General features: G+C 40.8%; 1 protein-coding gene across 2 annotated transcripts in view; it reads right to left on the bottom strand.

Moving 5' to 3' along the window:
* NOX4 (NADPH oxidase 4) overlaps positions 1 to 23,281 on the bottom strand; it is a 103,965-nt gene that overhangs the window by 32,783 nt on the left and 47,901 nt on the right. For both annotated transcript variants that reach the window (XM_086742833.1, XM_086742841.1), the window contains exon 13: positions 2,988 to 3,069. In XM_086742833.1, coding sequence (XP_086598959.1) covers positions 2,988 to 3,069 — 82 coding nt within the window. The remainder of the gene's footprint in view (positions 1 to 2,987; positions 3,070 to 23,281) is intronic.

Raw genomic sequence — 23,281 nt, 5'->3', positions numbered from 1 at the left:
GGGAGAACATACTTCCACATTTCCTTCCCCAATAACTATAATTTTTCCAAGACACAGTTACATTGTCACACGAGTGAAGTGTAAGATAAAGCCAAGCTCCTTCTGCTCTGCAGCCTCACAGAGAAAAAAGTGAAAGGACACATACTGCAGGTCAGGTTGACTGGATGGGTGCCGTACCGATGCACAGTACTGCATCTCAAACCACAGGCCACCATGAGAAATGGTGTTCATGATGCCACGCTACTTATGGACACACCGTGATAAATCAAGGTGATGTGCCATGTGGCTTTGCAAGCCAGAGTCTTTGTAAGCTCAGGTCTCTCTATAATCTCCTCCACGTGCCAAAGCAGGTATTTGCTCCTTGGTTAACGTAAGATCGGTAGAATAAACTCAGGCAAAAACAAGGGCCACGAAAAGATTCTGAATTTCTCCCTTCATCAACTAGGAGCGCAAAGCATGTTTCTTTGATGCATTTACCCCAGCAAATCCATAACAACATATGCATGCATATTCTAGAAAACATCTTCCACCTATTCCAGTGCACAGACGTCTCCTCTGAGAAAACACGTACCAAAAATGATCCTGCTGTTCCCTGGGAAAGAGTTCAGGTCTTAATATAACAAATGTACAAGAACATTTGTCAGGTCAGAACATCAAGGCACATCTATTTCTTTCAAAAATTGACGAATTACAGTTTGCTCATTTAGCTTTTAAGATTTATCACTATGACTCTGAATATCCTGAGAGATGGTGAACATTTCCTATTCAATCTCCTTCCTTTGGCCATATGTCTCTTAAATATGTACAAACTTTTGTCCTTTCTATCTACTAAGCCCTATTTAGTCAAGCTGTTCAACTAAGTCATTACTGAAATTTCTCCTCTATTTTTAACTTTCCATATTCTTAGGATTTCCTTAAGCATGACAAGCTCCAGCTTGTGCCCCATGATGATGTCTCATTAAAATGACCTTACAGCTCAGATCCTCATGTACTACAACCAGCCATTGCTAAGCTGAACTCAGTAAAGGGACACTGATTTATGACATCTGTCTGTTCATTACCTTAATTTCTGTTAATCGACCTTTCAACGAAAAAGAGCACAGGGAAGCGAAAAAACTGACAGGGCAATAAGACAAAATATATTATGAAGATGAACAGGTTTTCTACCTTGCTGAACACAAGCACTTCACTTGAAAGACAACCTCTAGGCAAATTAAGACATGTCAATAGTCTTCAACTGGTTTCTAAATGAACTATAACAAATGATAAATTTCTGTAACAAGTAAGCAAATTTGCACCAATTAATGATGCTATAAACAGAACTCTATTGCTTTTGAGAACATACGCAAACTTCTCCTTCAGTTAGGTGCCCAAGTTTGTCCGATTTTGAATATTAGAAGAATCAGTCAGTCTTGACAATTAATGCGGCTGAAAACATGTATTTTGTGATGCAAGGCCATTATAACTTCAAATAGCAACAGAGTTCCATACTACAAGCTATTTGTTGTATGATCTTCAGAGAGCTGAAGCATCCATTGAACAGAAGACAACAGGCGCTCATTCACCCATTAATCTGACAATGTGCAATACTGCTAGTAGACTGTACTTGCCTAGAATGCTAGCGATAAAGTGAATGTAAGGAAACAGAAAGTCAGACACCTTAGGAATGATTTATATAAAACTAAGTCTGCTCTTTGAGGAAGGACAATAAACTAGATTGTCAGACCAGACTGACAGTGTCCGTACCATAAGCGAAAACATCTAAGCCAAGCAAAGCATTCTACTGACACGGAAAAAGTGCTCCAGTGCTCCAGCGCTCCAAAGCATGAGGAGAAAAGTAATAACTCATGGAAGTCCTAGTGAAAAAAGTAGACCAGTCCATTCACATAAGGTGCCTCCAACAGTTTCATATAGCGTACCTCCACGGTATTCCAGTAAAACAATAACAATGGATAATGCAAACAATAAATTCAGGGAATAAAATCCTGTCTCCCGTGAAGTCAATGCAAAATTTCACCACATTCAGAATCAGGATTTCATCCCTCAGTGCTTTTATTTTCAAGTATTCAGAGTGAGGAGCTGACTAGCTTTCAGCACTCACTCCCACTATTTGTTGCCTGCTCTTACACAGTTTAAGTCATTATTATCAGATTTTAAGACCTGTATTTAACACTTAGCTCCACTGGCTTCTTATATATTTCAGGAATCTGCTAACAATAACAACTAAAACAAATAACTTTGCTTATTTCCATCATTGTTGGACTGTCTCCAGACATTCTTTCTTTCTCCTCTCCTCTCTGTCCATCCTGCACTAGCCTTCTCTCATTGCTTACTCTGGCCATGGTTCATGCGAGGACTATTTCTTCTCCTTTTCTCTTCACTGCCTCTTTTCAAGACTTAGCTCAAGGTGACTCTTTCTTTTAACCAATATAATAAAAAGGAACATCTTTTGTTTCATTTAGGTATCTCACTTGGGAAAAGATGTTTTATCCAGGAATACTCAATACACGCAAGACACACAACACCACTCTTTTGCTGTGCCTGGACATACATCCCTAAAAAGGGTAGGAAAAAAATGTTTTCTAGTGCTTACAGGCTTCCAGAGGGGAGCCTGTTAAAATCCAAGGGAATCTGTCACCATAAATGATGGAATCCCACAAGACAAGAGTGGGGATTAGCCTGACAAAACATCTGCCTATGTCAACACAGTGTCAAGCGAAACAAAGCTCCACCAGACACTGATCTGGGCAACTTAACGTCTGCACTCTGCCACCACCTCCCCGCTGACAGCTGGGCAGGCTGGCAAAGCAAGTCTGCTTCTCCCTGACACCGCTGAAAGACTGCAAAGCTCAGTGCAAGCGTGGCTTCCTGACAGCTCTGCCTTAGGACTTCACACCAAAAGCATGTACAGTGCTATAAATGCTTCACTCTCCCTCGCTGCAAATAGATAAAGATTTTAGTTCTCCCAAGAAGACAATCTTACTTACTTGGGATAGCGCCTCTGCTGAAAGATGGGCAGAATCTCTGTATCTTGGTTTGAATGCAGAAGCAGTAAATCCCGAAATCTTTCTGTCAGGACAAAGAAAAAAAAAAAAAGAAGAAAAGAAAAAAAAAACAAACCCAGACTGTGACTCTGCATTATAAGTTCAGGCCACAAGTATGCAAGCAGTAATATCAGTGAATTCTCTTCTCCAGCAATATTTAGCAGAGGACAAAGCTAAGTGTATAGGAAATAAAATCTACACATTCATACAAAACTGCTGCTAAGACTAGAAATCACTGTTTACTGTAAACCCTTTAAACAATATTTTTAAATGCTATTTTTTAATTTCAATATTTAATTGTAGTAGTGCTTGCAGGCTTTCTGAGGTCTGCATACAGGTTTTCTGCGTATCATACACAGCCAGACATAAACAATCCCTGCCTTGAAGAGCTTAGTCAGAACAGAAAGGAGGAGCAACTAAGAATTTGCCAGTCACTCAAGGATCACAGTAGTCTAAACAAACATAGATTAATTAATTGATCTAAATTAAATTGCAGTACAAGTGCTTGGGTAACTGATTCATTGGTATTTTCAAGGATGGCTGTAAGACTGAATTGCTTTTTGTTCACTATTATATATTTTAAAAACTGCATTATAGGATCATCTGCAGTAGGTAAGGTTTCTGTAATTTATGTTCACTGACCACCAAGGGAAGGGGTGGTTGTGGTTTCTCTGATGGCTTTCTCTAGAGATGGCTATACGCAATACCTACACAGGATTTGTAGGAGCTTCCATCAGTATCAAATTCTCAGTTCCTAGAAGATCAGAATCTCCTCAAAACTCATTTGATACCCAGATTCAGGGACAGAAAGGAATTTCTTACCCAGGTCAAATCCCCTTTGCACACCCTGTAGCTCTCCATAGCATGGGGCATGCACTGTTTCCTTCTTTCCTTCCATCATCTGCAACTTTTATTTACCTAGTCCTCCAGTGGCACAGAAACCTAGGACACTGGTGATGCCCTTCCCACCTTCACATCTACTCTTCCTGCAATACCTTACAATTCTGGCTTGAAGTCTTCAGCTACGGGTTTTATGCTTCACCTGCTAAACCACAGTTTGTAGCCTGTGTTGTGTGTAGTAGATGGACTATGGGTTTCTCTAAACGAGCTATCTTTCCTGCATAAGTTCTTCATTCTGGGAACCGAACCTGAGCATAACTATAGTCCTTCCTTCCCTTACACCCCTATGTATCTCAGAATATCCTCTAACACTGGGTTTACAGATAAGGAAATCAAGGGAAAGAACATCAGTGGAGAAAAAAATCTAAATCTTCCAGCTCCAAAAAGGAACCACAGCAGCTTTCTTACAAGTTAATATATGATGGCTTTCTTAATGTTCAGTTTCATGCACTGTTACGTCATCATAAATAAACTAAAATGAAAAAAAAACCCCGAATCCATACATCATAGAAGTTGTAATACTTTGAGGAAAGCATAATAAATGCAGAAGAAAAACTCTCTTGTTAAGGGCTCAGTTTTAAAGATCAGTTGTTTCAGATGGTCTAATTAAGTCTTTCATGGCTAAGATGTACTGCAAACATCTTGGAGAAGACAGCAGGATCTGCCAGTGAAGAAACAAGGTGTGATATTTAATATCTTTGTTCCTTTATTTCTACACCTCTTCAGATTCAATTTTGAAAGAAATAAGCACTTGAACCTCCAAAATTCTTACTGCATCTTCAAAATGTAACTTAGCTTTCCCTGTACCTAACCAGGACAGAGACTGCTTGTGGCCAAGAACAATAAATGCAATGTTGTAAAGGTTTCAGGGAACAGCCCGCTCACTGTTTTGACAAAAAGCTTGCCATTACGGCTACCTCTTGACCTCTTGTTGAATTTTCAGGAAGATGTGGAGATTTGCTTTTATGTACCAGTCCTCTGGTACATGGCAATATGCTGTACGTGGGCATGACCTTAAAGATGACACGATATGATCTTCAAAAGCCACTTGACAAATGAAAGGCTTCAGGAAGCTTTCACTGGTGCAAAATATCCAACTGTGCATGTGTCAGAGTGAGCACATTAACTTCCACTCCTACCTCGGGAATCTCCCAACACGACTCAAGCTACTGAAACTCGTTACAAAAAGGCTTCACACAAACAACAACAGCCTTCGTGTGTGCCTGGTGGAGGAATGCGAGGAAGTTTTCAATGGCAAACATTGAACAATAGGACTTCCTTCCATGACTTGAGGGTTTTGACCTCCAGAACATGGTGAGAATCACCATGATTAAGGATTTGTCTTTGGGATGGTCTGATTTTTTTATTTTTTAGGGTCTATAAAGGGGTGCAAGAGCAACACAAAGCACAGGGAGACATGCTCTTTTTCAGGTCAATACTGTGCAACACCACATTACATGTAAGTGAGCGAGGCCAGTTTGGCAGATCTTGCAAAGGGCTTGCGACTCTCTGGGAGAGACAAAACACCTCTCAGGGAGGGTGTAGGTATGTCCTGCTCCATTGTTCTGCCCGAGACAGATGGCATCCAGGCAGACAGCCATATTCCATCTCTAATTCCATCTTTTTCTTATGCTGCTGCCGCTTCACATTGACCCAGGCCACCCAGCTGCACTCCAGGACTCAATTCAACAAGCCGAGATCTCGAAAATACTTTGAATAGTAACGTGACAGGGCTGGCCAGTGCTGGAGTGAAAGCAGCCAAGTTATGATATCTGAAATTGGCCTAAACAGCTTCCCTACTGGATCTTGTTTCAGTTAAAGTCAAATTTTATATTTTTTCCCCATGCTATGGCAGATTTCCCAGGCAAATGTATTTTCTTTTCACCATATGACTTTACTAATTTTTCCATGGCAACGTTTAGGCTATATGGTAGCATTCCACCTCATCTCACATACATCCTACAACTTCCTCCAGCACATGCTGCCTCCACCCCCTGTAAATTCTCTTAAGAGAAATGGCACTCTGACCAGAAGCCTTTAGGAGTAATTTGTCCCATAGGACCATTATGTACATGCTTTACCCTTCACGACTATGCTATTCTCATATTACACGTATGTGTGCACAGTACAGAAGTCACACTGGTGCAAATGACACTGTTGCATTTAAGGACTATCCAGCAAGATGGTAAGAGAGGTGACAAGAGCTTTGGCAGGTACTGACAGAACATAGGTACTTTTGGTTCTCCTACACAAGTGAGTATCAGAAGCCTAAAGCTTGACAAGAGAAAGCTTTTCAATTTGTAAGAAAAAATCACAATGATACTTTCCAAGGGGGGAGATTTTTTTTAAAAAAAACTAAGATTTTGTTCTAAACCATGCTACAACTTGAAAACTGATGAAACTAATAATTAGTGCATTTTTACATTATGTTGATCTGCAATCATTAGTTGATTAATAGAACAAAACCAAGTCACAGACAATCTTATCATTACTTTGACCATTTTAGAGAGACATCTCCCAAAACCGAGCCTTTCCATCATTTCATACAGTTTAGCACCTAAAATGTGATGTTTTTTGGCTAGGTGTTGGTCTGGTTTCTTAACAAAGCATACTTACTTAGCCAAGTTGTAAGAGGCTTACTTCTGAATATCTTCAATTATCTTCTCTGTCGCTCATTCTATCCATGCAATACTAATATGTATGTACCAGCTACTCTCCTAATTATTTTTTACATTGTTCCAAGATCAATTATCTCATTGATTGTTTTGTCACTCTGAGCATGACACTGCAGACATCTTCTCACTGACTCTCCCGTAAGTCCACTCACAGGATGAAGTTCTCACGGACATCAAGAATGGTTGCACAGTCATCTCTTATGCTCAAGTCTATCTTTTCAACATGCTGAATGTCTCCACTTCCTGGCTTTCATTTTTAGCGTACAATTCCTTGCAAATCCTTGATCAGTGAGAAGACCTCAGTTAAATTTAGGCAGTCTCACTGGGATCATATATGTTCAGCTAAATGTGTAGCATAGTCACCTCCGATGACTCGGAGCTGGATGTAATGACAGAATCTTATGCCTTCTCCTCCTAAATCAGGAAGGTTGTAGACTATGAAGGAGAAGAGAAAGTTTGCCATTGAAAGCTTCAGAGATTTAATCAGTCCTCTTATATATATCTCTCTTGCTCGTCTGTCATCTAATTCTTCTTCCCTCTTCTGCACCCTTTGTTCCTCCTCTTTGCTCCCAGCTCATATTCATATTCACAAGTCAGCTACTGGAATCTCAGCATAAAAGCCAGCTAACATCTTTATAATACCTATTATGACAAACCAGTTACCAATTTACAAAGACAGAAGGATGCATTTCAAGGGAAATTTTCCCTTTGAAATATTTAGATGCATGTCATTCTTGTTCTCAAGCAGAACAGAGTTATGCTCAGTACAGTGAGTAAACAGTAAAATGTGAGCAAGAATGGGCGTATGGTATGAAGCCCATTCAAACTGTGTTACACAGTCAAGTTTCCTTTTTTTTTTCCAGAATACACTATTAGAGAGATGGAAAGGGAGATAAAGGGAAATTTTATTATAATATTTTAATATATGGTGTTCTCAAAGCAAAGACAAATAATTTGTAGAGAGGGTTCCTGTGAATTAAAACACAGTATTATTCACATTCTGTAAACAGAGACACTAAAGCACAGGGACTATTTGCCTTGTTTTTCGAAGTTGTCACATCCCTGAAGCTCCTCAGCATCTTGCAATAATTTAAAAAAAAAAAAAAGTTAGCTTTCTTAAAACTGCCAACGACATTTAAAAAGATTTGAGACTCACTAATCTGACTTGTTTTCAAGTTCTGTAAATTTGGAAATGCTGTCATAAGCAGTTCCTCAGTGCCTTGCAAAAAGAAAAGGCATTTAGGAAGAAGTCTTTGCCAGTTCAGGGCTATAAAACTATGATGAGCAACGAGATGGCATAAAATTGAAATATCCAGTATTTTAGTTTGACCTGTGTCTTATCAATGGCCAAAGTTTCTGAAGTTGAAGTGTCACATCTCTCCTCTGGAGGAGTCAGTGCTACAAATATCCTCCCTCAGATCAAAAAGGGGAGGAAGAAAAACAGTGATGAGGTAATGCTGATGAGCTAAAGGTTCCAAAATAATTACATCATAAGCCTTGGAATTCCCCTGAAACATGCATGCTTTGCTGATACAAAGAGGTAGGCTTTTTGACCAGCCTGAACTTCCATGATTCTCAGCCCATTAAGTCTCAGGGAGTTTAATTCTCCTGTTTTTTCACCACCATTTCCTTCCCTCCTCATCAGTTACTTGAAAGAATACTTAGAACCTATCATTTACAGAGCTACTGAAAAAAAAAAATTAAAAGCAAGTAAAAATGCAGAAAGTTGAAAATCACATAAAAAACTTTGCTGTTTATGTTTATTTAAGGGAAATAGAGAGGCTTTTACAGAAAGGCAACTGGTCTCTTCATTTTTTAAGTCAGGTGAATAAACAGAGATCATCCTTCTGTTCAACATTTTCTTTTGCAGGATTTTAGTTTATTTAAGTGGAGGGGAAAACATAAGGAAATCAACTAACCATTAGACAAGCCAGCAGTGAACCTTCCAGTCACTCTGGACCTGCAGAACAGTCCTCCTATCTTTGAAGAAAATCTGTGTACACCCTGCTTTCCCTCCTAACCTGCATTTGCTTCCAAAAAAGTAGTCAACTCCTCCTCTTTCTCTACCTGTGTGCTCACCAGCTGGAAATCGTTCTCCCTCCCTGATTCTGGCATCAGCACATCCTTTCCCTGATGAAACTCTAGGTGCTTTCTTACGTCTTTAAAATGTCCCACCTACTATGTCAAAATTATCTTGGACAGATTTATTTCTAACTAGACTGCCTCCATTTACACTATGATCACACACATTGCATGATTTATGTGTGTATACCCATGTATCAGTCAACGAAGAAACAGAGTAAAAGGCAGTTCTTGTCCAAGGAACCTTAAAAGGTTGGGAGATCAATGTCAGGGAGGAAAAAGCATCGCTTGCTTGCTTTCAAAACAGGGAAGAAAGATGCTGAGGACTGTATTTAGACTCCATGTTGTATGTCTAACTTGACAAGACAGCAGTGAATGACCCAGACTGCCCATTAGCTTCATTGCCAGACTCAGGTTCCCAAGCCAGCCAGCAAGGGAAGCACACAGAACACCAAAGGTAGGCAGCCTCAATGCTCAATACCGAGTTAGAAATCCTTCTGTAGCTTATACAGCAACTCCTTGGCAGAGCTGGGGATTAGCAAGACCACTGAATTTCAAAATCAATGTCTTAATCAAGAAACTAATTTTTCTCAGAGGTACTTACTATGCTTGAAGACTATTTCTGTCATGACAGTAGAGTTCATTCCACAACTCGACACTTAAAAAGCGCAACAGTAAAACAGGGTTTAGAAACAACACAAAACTATAGCTTTAACTTAAAAAATATCTTTATAAATACATGCTCTGAAGTAAATGTTATTTACGCAGAACTTTTTTGCATTGAGTTCTACAATTGCTTCCTTTGGCCATGGGCCATACTTTGCTGTTTGAACTCCCTATAAGCCAATGCAGGGAGGCTCAGCTACCATTTTCTTCAGTAGTGGTGCACTTTCCTCTTTTGCGGTACGCTGTAAGAAATGATAAGACATCAGTACATCCCTTTTTGGCTTTACGGTAAAGTTGTGACATTTGATCTAAAACGTCCTTGCATTCACCAAAAAAAAAAAAATGCAAGGAGGATATTCAACTGGTTCTCTCTTTGCAACTTGTAATCTGATACAGAAACTAGAGAAAGCCCAACCTTTCAAAACTTACATGGGCTTTTAACACTGAAATGGAGCTACTCTCTGTTCTGGTTTTGTTAGTGAGGGGGGGCCTAAGGTGGTAGCTTCTGTAGGAAACTGCTAGAAGTCGCTCCCCTTTGTTCAGTGGACTCGGCCGGGCCTAGGGCGGACCTGCTGCTGGCCAAGGCCGAGCCAATTGGTAGCAGAATGTCCCGTGATAACGCCTCTGCGATAACGTATTTAAGTAGGGGAAAACAGGAAAAAGAAGAGAAGATGTGAAGCAGCTGAGCGGGGGGCAGAGAGGGGGAGGCGCGAGCCTCATGGGCCTTGCAGGCCTCACCCTCTGGCCTCCCGCCGGGCAGCCGACTGGGCCCAACTCGGCCCGGCCCGGCTGCAAGAAGTGGAGAGGAGATGAGAAGTGAATAAGATGTAAAAAGGATCCTGAGAGGCGTCTGCCAGCCTGTTGTGAGGAACGGCTGCAGACGCCAAGGTCAGTTCAGAAGGAGGGGGAGGAGTAATATGGCTCCTGGCCAAGATTCCTCTGCAACTCGTGGTGAAGACCATGGTGGAGCGGGTTGTCCCCCTGCAGCCCATGGAGGTCCACGGAGGGGCAGAGATCCACCTGCAGCTCGTGGAGGACCCCACGCCAGAGCAGGTGGAGGCCTGAAGGAGGCTGTGGCCCGTGGAGGGCCCGCTGGGGCAGCTGTTCTGAAGGGACTGCACCCCGTGGAAGAGATGACCCACGCCAGAGCAGTTTCACGGAGGACTGTGGCCCGTGGGAGGGACCCCACGCTGGAGCAGAGGAGGAATGCGAGGAGTTCTTCCCCTGACGATGATACAGCGGCGTAAAACAACGCGTGATGAACTGACCGCGACCCCCATTCCCTTTCCCCCCCCCCGTGCCGCTCGGGAGGGGAAGGTAGTAGAGATAATGTTAAGCCCGGGAAGAGGGAGGGGTGGAGGGAGGTTATCTTGTTCCCTGTCTCATTCTCCTGCTAGTTTTAGAAAATAAATGAATAGTTTTCCCCAAGTCGAGTCTGTTTTGCCCGTGACGGTAACTTTAAGGATTTCTCCCCGTCCTTATCTCAAACCTTGAGCCGTTTTTCTTATATCATCTCCCCCTGTTCTCTTGGAGGGTGGGGGGAGCGGGAGAGAGACTGCGTAGTCTGGTCCTGATCAGGGCTGAACTACGACACTCTCCAACTGTGTAATTACTGCAATGCTATCCAGTACTGCAAAGCTCCAGAGGGTATGCCTCTAAAAAGCTAAGCAAATGCCCAATTCATCAGGCTGTACTGTTTCACACCAAGGGCCTCTCTACCCTAATCTATTCCTCCACACGCAGACACCTCTGGAAGAATGAGCACAGGGCAGGCCCCTCCTGCTGCCAGTTCCCCAGCCTCCAACCACTTCTGTCTTGGCAGATCTCCTTAGCCTAAGGTGGTCTGTCTATTAAGAAATGCCTTGACTTCTCTCTAAAGTATTTGCTCAGTCCTCCATGTACATCTCTTAATCTATCTCATATCCTCTGACATGGAGTTCTAGGTGCCTCTCACCTCCTATATGAAGATCCACCATCTTATGTTTGCTCTGAAATAGTGTCTTACTGACTGTATTTGATGGCCAAAAGTTCTGATACTGGCAGAAACAGTGAATAGTCAGGCCCTACCCACTCACTCTTCCAGAGTCCTGCTTTTTTGTTATACTATCTCTCCCCCATTTCCCTCAGACGGTGGGCAGAGTGAGTGAGAGACCACGTACCTTGGTCCCAAGCAAGTATAAACTACAACACTGATCTGATTATGGGAAAAAATATTAACAACAATATTTTGTGCTGTGTCCATTGACTGCCACCTTTGGATAAAACTGTAAACCCTGGTCTGCTTGAGGAGAGGGACACAGCAGGTTAGGAGGCAACTGTCCCCACAGCTGATAAACATGCAGTCAGGACACTGCCCTGCCATAGGCTTTGTACACGCTGGGCAGGTTAGATGACGGAGGGGAAGGGAAAATGCTAAAGAAAAAAAAAAAGAGTTTGCAAAAGAGAAAAGGAATTTCCTTCTTAACACATCCTCGCTCCCTGCCTTGTAATATAAGGTAGTGGTGAGACTGCCCAGCCCTCTTTCCTCCAACTGCAGCTGTGAATGATGTTGTTAATCACTGGGGCTTAACTGATGTTAGTAAGGTCATTAAGCATAACTTTTACTTCCTCGCAGCTAAGTTGTGTGAATACCTACATTGAAGGCGTTGTTGTTGTAGTTGTTCTCAGGGCCAGACAGAAAGCTGAAATAGGCTGAACACTTAGAGACAGTGCTCAGGCAAAACAGTGCTGATAGACACCCTGTGGGGGAAACGCCTGTCCAGCCAACCACTTAGTTAAACTAAAATGCTAGACGTAACAGTAAGAAGGCTCCAAATAAGAAATTAAAGAATAAATGGGGTATTAAGGGACTCCATTTATATATAAAAATAATTTCTCCTGTGTTTTCAGCTGCCTATCTCTTTCAGAGAACATAGACAAGTTCTTCTCTAAAAGCACTCCTAGCACTAGCTGCACTGAAGCATAACACAGGATAAAGTGATCAGAGCACAGCTGGATCCTATTTTCTATATAAATTTTGCTAGTCAGCTGGGGATGATCCACTGGGAAGAAATGCACATTTTTTCCAAAGATCTAATCACATCTAAGGCTCCATTTCTTATAACATCTCTCAAAGGGCAATATCAAAATCTTAGCAGGAAATCATTCGAATGACTGGCAAATTAAACGAGCCATTAGATACTGCTTTTCTCCTTTTTTTTTTTGGATAGGTGATAAAACTTAATGCACACAAGTGTATCAGGAAACGTATCGAAAGTTTGGTTGAACTTCACCCTGCTGTGAGCAATTTGTTATTTCTTCTTACATCTGAATTGGACAAGTCATTCTTGAGAACTTAAGCCAGCCCACTCCCTGACTATAAACTACTATATATAACCTAGTCTGGGTAGTTTTCATTTACTCTTAATTAATAATGTCTTAAAAATACATGCATTTGCTGAAATAGCACTAGCTCTTGCGTAAACTCTCCTTAAAATATCCTGCAGGATTTTCTACTGGACCACCATCTCCATCTTTCAAATATCATGATATTATGATTGGAATAAAATATTGAATACACATGTTTTTACATGACAGAAAGTCATGGCTCAAGTCAGTAGAAAACGTATTCCTAGCCTTGAATGGGAGAGAAAAGCTAGAAAATGCTACTATGTAATACTACACTGATAACTATTTTCTAGAACAAAGAAACAGTGCTTTAACATGATTTAGATCACACAGTTTGTCACATCATTGTAAGGAAATAGTTTGGCACGTACTTTTCTGAAAAAAAAAAACAAGCAATTTTGTCAATTCTTGTAACTATAAGCTGTCATTAGATATCTACCTTTTGATTCTTTTAGTTACCAGTCACAATCTGGCATATAGCAATGCCTTGATGTATCATCACAAACTCAACTCCACAAAATGGCACAGAAATTATAAAAACCTTTTCATGCAGAAATGGCACATGCTGGTATATATGTGTTGAGAAGTATGGGAGATTTTTGAAGAAATATTATTGCTAAACAAATTTTTGGATTAATGAAACGCTGCTTTATTTGGAAACTGCACTGAGATTTCATTTGCTATGCTTCTTAATAGTGGGGCACAATTAGCATAATCCCCTCAACCCATTAAAAAAACCGCAAACATCAAATAACAGCAATTATAAAAATGTCTTCCTTTAATTAGAACTTTCGCCTTTTTCAAACTAGTCATGGCTAAGAGACACTCGGCTAACAGTGTAAGTGAAATCCTTGAGGGAAAGCCCTGTGCCGTCAGGCTGGCACCAGCCACTTGGCAAAGCACAGCAAAGCATCACAGCTTCGTCTTTGAAAATGTGCGTGGGTGTCTGCAGCATTTTCCTTGAGGAAATGGCACGTACAGTGTGCTTAATGAATAAGGGAATATGTTAAATTCATGGGAAGAGATAGTCCTTAAAACCGCTTATCGCAATGAAGAGCACAAAGTGCCCACTGATTTATTTTTGTTTCACATAACGAGAAGAGGCTTCTCAGAGGCTGTAGGTGTGCTGGTTATCACTGACAGTACAGCAAAATCATCGCAGCAGCCATTTCAGCAAAACTCAAAATAGCTAATAATCTCTGAAACTCCTCCTCTTCCCAAGATCCCCCTTCAATACTAAAAAACACGACAACAGCCCTCAGTAAATGTCACCCTCCACTGAGTCCCCGCTTGTCCAACACACACAAATCCACAAATGTGCCTGTTTGGATCCACAGACCATCCAGGCTCTCTCCCTAGAAGCATTCTCTCTTACTTATAACCATGGTATTTACTACAGCATAACTTCAAATTTTCTGGTTCCAGGTAAGTCACAAAGCTAAGCAGTCATCCACTGCTTATCAGCTTCTACAATACAGAACAGGGTCCCTGTAAATTACTAAAAACACAATGATGCTTTGCGTAAAGCATTGTCCAGATGTTACCCTCTACAGATGGTCAAACATTTCCAATCAAAGTGTTGTTCAGATAGGATATCGACATTTGAAGAGAAAAAAAAATATTAAAATGCAAAAAAACGACCCAAGGGCTGAAAGCTTAGGGATGTCTGTGGGCACCTATATATAAATAGAATGCAGCATTTCATGCAAGTCACAGAAGAGTTTTCGCACGTGCCCATCTCTTTTCCCAGCTAGAGCTGCCAGCCAGACTGTATCTGCCATGACGTGAGGGCTTTCTCTCTCCAGGAGAGAGTGAGACCATGGCACATTACAACAAATATACCATAAACTGGGAACCCAGCCAAGAGAAGATAAAGAAAGCTGGAGACATACAAATCCTAAGAGGCAGTGGGGAGAGCATTTACAAGTTATATTTTTGGCTTTCAGACAGCATCTTTGACCATATGAATTTGAGAAACAAGTAGTATTTATCATGGAATAGGTAAATAAACTTTTTTAAAAGTTTAAAAAAGGAAAAAAAAATTACTCAAGGAAAAAATCGCTTTAAAAAGTAACAGGGAATGTTATTTTATTCCCTGCTCTTTGCTTTGACTTTGCTGCCTCTTTGTCAAACCTGCTGAAGGCACTGCATGCCTGAAAGACAACCTGTTTTTTCCAGCTGTTTCAGCTGATCTAATAAAAGATATTACCTCTCCCTACAAAACTTGCCTCTCATGGAATATTATTTCATTACCGTGTACTTTGGTCTAATCTGCTACAAATGTCACAAACTATATAAATAAGAAGTATCATATCACCCTTTTTGAAACAAGCTCTGTCACTTTACTCCCATTCTGAGCAAAAAAGCACTTTATATAAAGAAAAAAAAAGAGGAAGAATAAGAACATGCCTGAGCTGCAGAAATACGGGTTATAATGTCAGTGAAACAAAATACACGCTGCACCCTGCCCATCAGCTGCTGCACTTCATACCAAAGCGCCGTTTATTGCTGTCACGACACACTCCGCTCTGCGTACCACAATGGGCAAGGCTGAAATCCCATTCACATTTTGGGAAGTGATTTCCAGCTTACAAATTCCCTCCTACAATTTCTCCTCACAGCACTTTAGTTAATACTGAGATAATTGAGTCATTTGTCTCATTAAGAAACGCCACGTTCAGCACGTAGCAACCGTCATTTCCAATTTAGCTCAAAATTCGGACGCACTAGCAATTAATTTATCTTGCAGCATCTTAAACTTTACAGAGTATTTAAGGCATTTCTGCCTCACCGCCTTTTGAAATTTCAAAGCTTGATAAAAAGAAAAAAAAAAGGGTTTTAATCTAGTGGGCTGGCACTCAAAAAAGGATGCTTTTATACTAAAACATGGATTGCACTGGCAGTCTGACTCCATTCCCATTAGGAACTTGCCCCCACATCTGTGTCCTGCACTGGGGTATCCACTTTTTTGAGGCATGGGACCACGAGGTTCATAGTCCAGTACAGAGCCGTGATTAGCACGTAGTGTCATGTGTGGTTTAAGTTCGTAGAAAATGTGTAGCCATAAACATTTTAAACTGAACTTTTCTATTCTGTTCATAGCATATCCCAAAGCACCTATTTTGACAAGTTGTGGAAACCTGCTGCTGGCCCACTGTCAGGACACAGTGCTTTCAGTGCAAGTTCTGAGGTTTGGGTTGTTTTTTTTCCTTAAAGGAAGAAGTAACACTTTCGCAGCTGTCACATACCCATTTTTTTCAGAGGAATTATATTTTTGCAGTTGATGATAACTATATAGTTGGTTGGTGGCAGATTTTTATTAATATTATTTATGATTTAATGGTACAGATCTCCAAGATGCCTCTCAGTAATTCTCGGATCACAGCCTGGCTATATTTCCTTACAGTAAACCCCAAATTCTCCAGCTAGAGCTTGATGCATCACAGAAACAATGTCTATACAAAGTCAAAAGACTGGATGGAGCAACAGGAAGGTGTGTGGCGCATGAATGCAACACTTGGTTGCAAGAGGCTGTAGGGAACTGACGCTAAAATTTGGGGTGTAGGATTTGCTTCACATGAACAAGGCCAGGACTGATTTTAATGAATCTTGGAAAAGAAAGAGATTTTGTAACAGACAGTTGCTGTTTCAAGAAAGTCTGAAGTTTGGGGTGATGACATGCAGCTGGCAAAAAGTAGGGTAAATGTAGTTATGTAATGAAGGATTAAAAATAATGTAATAAAGGAGATGGGATAGCCTGGAGAAGAGGAGGCTCCAGGGAGACCTGATAGCAATCTTCCAGTACCTCAAGGGGGCCTACAGGAAAGATGGGGAGAAGCTGTTCAGTAGGGCCTGTTGTGACAGGACAAGGGATAATGGTTTTAAGATAGAGGGAGGTAGATTTAGATTGGATATTAGGAAAAAATTTTTTACAATGAGGGTTGTAGAACACTGGAACAGGTTGCCCAGAGAGGTGGTGAAAGCCCCATCCCTGGAAACGTTCAAGGCCAGGCTGGATGAGGCTCTGAGCAATATGATCTAGTCGAGGATGTCCCTGCTCCTTGCAGGGGGTTAGACTAGATGACCTTTAAATGTCCCTTTCAACTCTAACCATTCTATGATTCTATGATTCTATGATCCTAACTAGAACTTCAACACTAATATCATACCAACCAAAATCTATATCATATTTGTTGTGTAAATAGGGTGAAAACATCATATGCCCACGTTATTCAATCACAATGACATTTGCAATTTTGTAGGAGTTTAAATTAACTCCCAGAGAGTTAACTGCTGAGCACAGAACAAATTCTGAGCAAGCGATAGCCCCTCTCCCTTCCAACCCAAGCTTAGACACGGCACCTGTAGAAATAAGCAGAAGGGTAGGAGAGACCAAGGAATAAGGAACAATACAAAGTAGCATGACAGATAGTCTTTTGAACAGCCCAGCAACCACCACTGCTGGTGGTCTTTGTGGAAAAAGAGAGCTACAGCTACCACAACCCAAACCAATGATGAGACCTCTACTGAAAAGCAAGCCCACTTCTGTATTTAAAAGGAATAACAGAAGTGGAGAGGGTGCACAAAGCAAAGAGTCAGACAATGCAAGGTCTCAAAACTTGAACTTAGTTCAACTGATCAACCAAACAGAAGGTTCAAAGGTGCCATACTCATTTTCTGTAACTATTTGCACATAAAGAGGCGACAACTAAAATGCACATTTTCAAGTGGTGGTTCTTGCCCTGAAATGAAGGACAAAAGGGGGAGAAAAAAAAAAACAAACAAACAAGAAAACTGGGAAAAACCACTAAATTATGACATCATCACAAAGTTGAGATTCATTTCCACAAATAGAACAGAAAAAGCCCATGGACTCAACAAGGTTGAAGCTGAAACATCTGCAGATTATTTCAATCCCAAATTTTGGTTTTGGCTTATATTAACTTCTGTATAGAAATTCTAAAGAATTCTAAAGCACCATGCAGGAGTTAGGAGCACATAGGTAACTGTCCCTTCTGAGCATAAAGTTTATAAATATCAACTTTTCCCACAAAGGTCTTTCCTGTTTTTCTTATGCTCCGAATTTGAAATATGTTTTTCCTAATTAATTACAGCATTTTTACAATCTGTTAGAAAAGGATTCCAAAAAGAAACCTTTCAAATCTACTTTTAAGATATTTTAACTAGCAATTTTTAGTTAAACTGTGGTAACTCATAAGAAATGTGTCTGCTTTTTTTCTTCTGTCCCTGAGGGAGAAGTTTCAATGAACTGGCCACAAAACAAGAGGATGTTTAGTAGAGATTCTTCAGCAAAACAGGAGTGGCAGCTAGGGGAGCCCACTATCGCCCCTTCGCAGGAAGAGCTGGCATTTTGATGTGAACTCTCCCATCTCTCCAGAAACCATGACACACTTGAGCTTGTTAAAGGTGCTCACACAAAGGAACCATAAAGTCCAGCCAGATTTTATATATTTATTGCTTGAAGCAGCTGCGTACCTCTGCACAGAAACTCCCACAAGAATGGAACTTCCCTGAGCATCCCTAAGACTAACAAAAAAATGGTGAAACACAGGCAGCTCCAGAACAGCAACTCTGCCTTATGCAGAAAAACATAGCATATAAATAGCGATTACAAACCCAGAAATTTGCCTGGCAGTCCACTCAAACACATGTCCTAGAGCTCTTCTATCTTGTGACTATTTTCAAAGCAGAGAGTAGCCTTTTGCTTTTTTTCACCACAGTCATCTAGATCTCATCAGCTGCTACATGTTCAAGTGCTCCACAGGTTTCATTCCTGTAGTTCACAGGGGTACTTAATGAGGCACGGCAAGGAATCCTTCAACCCTGTGTTCTTGGATCGGTTCTTAACTACAGCAACATCCACACATCCTGTGCATACTATATTGAAGGATAAAAATAATTTACAGAATTCAGACACATCATTTTCTATAATCATTACACGATTAAAAAAAGCCTAGGATGCACAAAAAGGTGGAAGTTTACAAATAACAGGATACATGAAGAAAAAAATTTCAGAGTAGGAGAAAATTTCCTTCAAGGCAACTTTCTCACCTAAAAATCTTTTTTCCCTGTAGAGGTAAAACTCATTTAGCTGTTCAAATCGGACTTGACTCAAGTTTTGGTACTAAGTCAGCTGGAGTTCAACTAATATAAAACATCCAGGTCTCAAGCCAAAACTTCAAATGTGTTCGCCTTCGGCATTAATTCTTTAATCAGAGGAAAGGGGCTTTCAGCATTGAGTTAATAAACTAAATCTGTTCTCCTTTTTCTCCAGTCTCTTAATCCTGTCTTCTGTTGAGCTTGTTTGCAGTCATAAATAAAATAATTAATGAATGTTAATGGCAACGAAGAATAAAACTAATATTCCTTATGGCACACTTTGATTAATTACATAATTAAGGTATTTTAACCTCCCAGAAAGGTAACACTATTACTTTTATTACTAATGTCAAATTATATAAAAAGAAACACAATTAAACATTTTTAGTACTCATTTCTGCTGTCTTCCTCAGAAGTGTAAGTAGAATTCACTGACAACATAAGAATTGGTAGTCATAAAATCTAATAGAGGAAAATAACATCTATCCCATCTCTGTCTTCTGCTTCCAAAACCACACGTTGATTTTGCTGGAACAACCGACAGTAACACATCATTAATGCCTTTACACCCTGCCAGGAATCTCATGGAATAACTAAACATAACAAAATGCATGTTACTATGGAATGAAAAAGGCCCAAATCAAACAGAGCTTGAGGTAACAGCAGAAGAGTTGACCAGCCATCACCACTGGTTGGTCATCATCATCACCAGTTGCTAGATATTTTTAAAGAAACTCAGCAGCAGTTACAGTGATCCTGGGACAACCTTGTCACATCCTGCAGGCAAATTTCATAGTCTTATTATTCCTTCTTGTCATCTTCTGCTTCACACACTCCTCCAGTCTGAACCAAGATCTACTAAGACTACAGTAGATACTGATGGAATGATCCACTACTTCAATATCTCTAAAGCTCTCCCTGAGGTTACTGAAAATAAAATATTGTTTCTTTGCTAGCTCCTACGCTTGCTGATAAATTCCAGCTAAGCACAGCAACGCACAGCAAGCCTTGGGATGCTTCAGGCATTCTCTAAACCACGAGCTGAAAGAACTAAACAAGGTCACGTAGATACTCCTCAACAATACGACAAACCCTCCCAGCCCAGCAAGTTTAGATCATTCTTCCTTCAGAGCCACTCAAAAGGTATGTTTATTTTCTTCTGGTAAGCATGCAAAAAAAAATCCTTAGTCAGCCTCCAAAATCCCAAACAACTGCCTTAAAAATTTTATCTGTTTAAGAAATTTGGCATGTGTACTCTTTTCTGTCTCAGGTTTCAGTCCACAGGGAGTTAAACAAGATCCATGTTTTCATACCTTTGCCATGTTCTGGAAAATTGTTGTTTTTAACTGAAGAATGTTGGTTTTGGTTTTTTTTTCCCTGAAACTTCCTGCTCTAAAACCAGACCTTCCAGAAAACGGGTTATGACAATATCTGACAAAAATTCACATCATACCACATCAGATTCATAATAAGGTAGTCAGTACTTAAATGACTTAGTGACCATGTATATCCTCATGTCTAGCAGGAAAAATTATGCAAAGATACGTATTTTCTGAGAAGACCTAGAGTTTTCTAGGGTGATGCAGATCGGTACCCCATGATCTGTCTGTTCTGGCTCTAGCTGGAGAGTTCCTGCACACATCAACACCTCCTGCTGCCATCACATGCAGTAACCTACAGGACAGAAGTCTCAGATTCCATGGCTGGTATTAAAGTGCTCTTATGGCATCCCCACAATAAATACCACGATGTCTCTAGGATCATACGCGACTACACAGCAGGATGATGTCACTACCAGATAAAAACTGCTATAAAGCACAGAAAGCAGCAGGTCCCACATCAATTTATACCAGCAACACACTGCAACAGAACAGCAATGTTTTATTGCCGTAAGGCATACGGTTCACCTTAACACCTCTGAGGTCTGTGTATTTGTTTTCCACAAAAACACGCCACATGGCTTCAGAAGTCAGTTATCCTGGCATCATCAATATCACTTGCTGTCTCGCACCCTGAAGTTTGTCTAGTCAATGAGACACATTGTCTTGATACACTGCCACGGGTTTTTTTTTCACTGCTGTCAAGTGGTTGGACACGAGGCATGGCTCGTGGCCTCTCTTTTTCCCTCCAGAGGTGCCACATGAAACGCCAGCTTTAAAACTAATCAAGCAGTAGTACTTGTGGCAGCAGCAAGGACAGAGGAAGCATAAGGCTGACAGATGACAATGCTGAGGACAAACTAGACAGTAAGTGGGACCCATTTGTAAATGCTAAGCCAACACTTTTTTCAACAATACCTAGTGCACATAGCAAAAAAACAGAAAAATCATGTTAGGAACCCTACATGGGAAAAATCACAACTAATTATCAATTACCTCCAGACTCTCTTTACAATGAATGAAGAGAAAAAGGCATGCTTGGGCATGGCTCACCTCATCCTATATGAGGCATATAAACAGTTCAGAGGTCTAAAAAGGGAGCCATAGGAAGCATTTCAGGTGAAAGTATCTGCTACACAGGCGTCTGAGGTCACGTTACAGCAAATACCAGTGCCTGTTTGTCTCTGTTTCTGTGATGAACACGGAAGCAAAGCACAATACAGTTACTAATACCACCATAACACAGATGAGAAATGAAAGAGCTCAGATTTGTACTGGAAATTTATCTAAAGGATGCTGCCGCCTATGTAACGGGAGGGAATGTTGTGCCTTTATCCAAATCTGCTTCTGAGAAGGGCAGGCTATCAGCTCTTCTCAGCTCAGACAGCATCATTTGATTTCAATGGAGCAAGAAATCACTTAGGGGTCTGGATTACAGTTTGGTTTGCAAAGGTCTCAGAGCTAATGTTTCTGAGGTTTCTTCCTCTCTTCCCTACTTTTCTTGTCCTATGTTTTTCATTACTCAAATCATTGCTTTAAAAAATAAATAACAGCATTGCCTGAAAATCTATTAAATATTTGCTCCTACGCAAAAAAAAAAATATTTCTAGAGTGACTGCCTTTTTCAGAAGCTGCTTCTCGTGGCTTCTTCTATTGGATCTCTAAAATGGTACGCACTGGGATATGGGCAATGATGGGCAATGGGACTTGCCGTTAACAGCAACTTCTCATCAGGAGCTGACAATTCCATTACCCCTTATCTTCTCTAGTGACATGCAGTTGCTTTCCCATCCTACAAAACAAAGCCACTAAGGCCACAAGGTATTCTACTAAATTTTCAAAATATAAGACACCGTGTCAGAGACTTGACCCAAAACATAAGTTGCAGAATTGCTTTGCCCGCAGTGTATATCTCCCCTTAAGTCCTTACAGCTAACAGCAGGAAATTGTTCCTTTGCTACATCTCCCCTGTGCAGGCAGCAGAAGCTGAAGCCAGAGAGAGGAGAAATGTCTCAAACTAACCAGTTCTCTGCATTTCACAGGGTATCTGCACTCTTCTTGCAGCCTTTTAATTTAAGCTTGTAATTGAGTTCTCTGAAACAAATTGTTAACTCTCCTTGAGTCAGGTCTAAACTGCCAGGAATGTGAAAATATGATACAAAAAAGAACTTGAGTAAATAGGAAAAAGGCTGAGAGAACAGGTCGTGAGAAGAGCTCAAATGACAGTATGTCACATAAAAGCTCCTCCAGCCCAACAGCCTGTCTGCAGAAGCAGCCATTACAGCACGCTTAAGAAAGATTATAAGGAAGGCAGCAAATATAATAATAATCCTTCCTCAAACAGTCAGCGGATTAGAGACCATTAATTGTCACAGGGCTTATGGGACCAAGTGAGAACAGGGCTTCATGGCACAGATGTGGCATAAAGAGTTGGGTAAACTGTCTACTTCTGGACAGCACATTTGACCCCGGGAGAGACAGCTCTGTTTAGCAAAACTAATACAACAAATGGTCTCTGTAATGTGACAGTGCCCTGAATCTCACACAGTCCTACCTAGGTAGGCCTGCTTCTCAATGGAGAATATAGATAATGAGTTGGGAGAATGACATTTAAATGCTAACACTGAGCAATTCACACCACAGAGGCAATCAGAAAACTTTAAAGATACCACTTTTTTGGAAAACATATTTAGCTAGCATTTCTCCACCCTACTTGTCCCAGTAGCCCACTTTCCTCTTCCGGGTAGGAACGATGCTTAACAACAAAAAAAAGCCATCATACTGGGGCAGACCACAGGCTAATTTGGCCCATAATCTCCTACTGTCTGGCCACCATCCTATACTTCGAGCAAGAACAGCAAATCGGGTGATTATGGAGCATATGTGCGCACGGCATTGCCCTCCCAACCTCTGCCTATTAAAGGTTCAGCGACTTCTGCAGCCAAGTATGCAGCCAGATCAACAAGTTCAACAGACATTCATGGATTTATTCTCCCCAAATTGGTCTAATCTCTTTTAGGGCAACAAG

The sequence above is a fragment of the Chlamydotis macqueenii genome, chromosome 1, assembly GCF_036417535.1.
Source record: "Chlamydotis macqueenii isolate bChlMac1 chromosome 1, bChlMac1.mat, whole genome shotgun sequence".
Classification (NCBI taxonomy): Eukaryota; Metazoa; Chordata; class Aves; order Otidiformes; family Otididae; genus Chlamydotis; species Chlamydotis macqueenii.
Note: the sequence above shows the minus strand (reverse complement) of the source record. Positions and strands in the feature narration are given on the sequence as shown.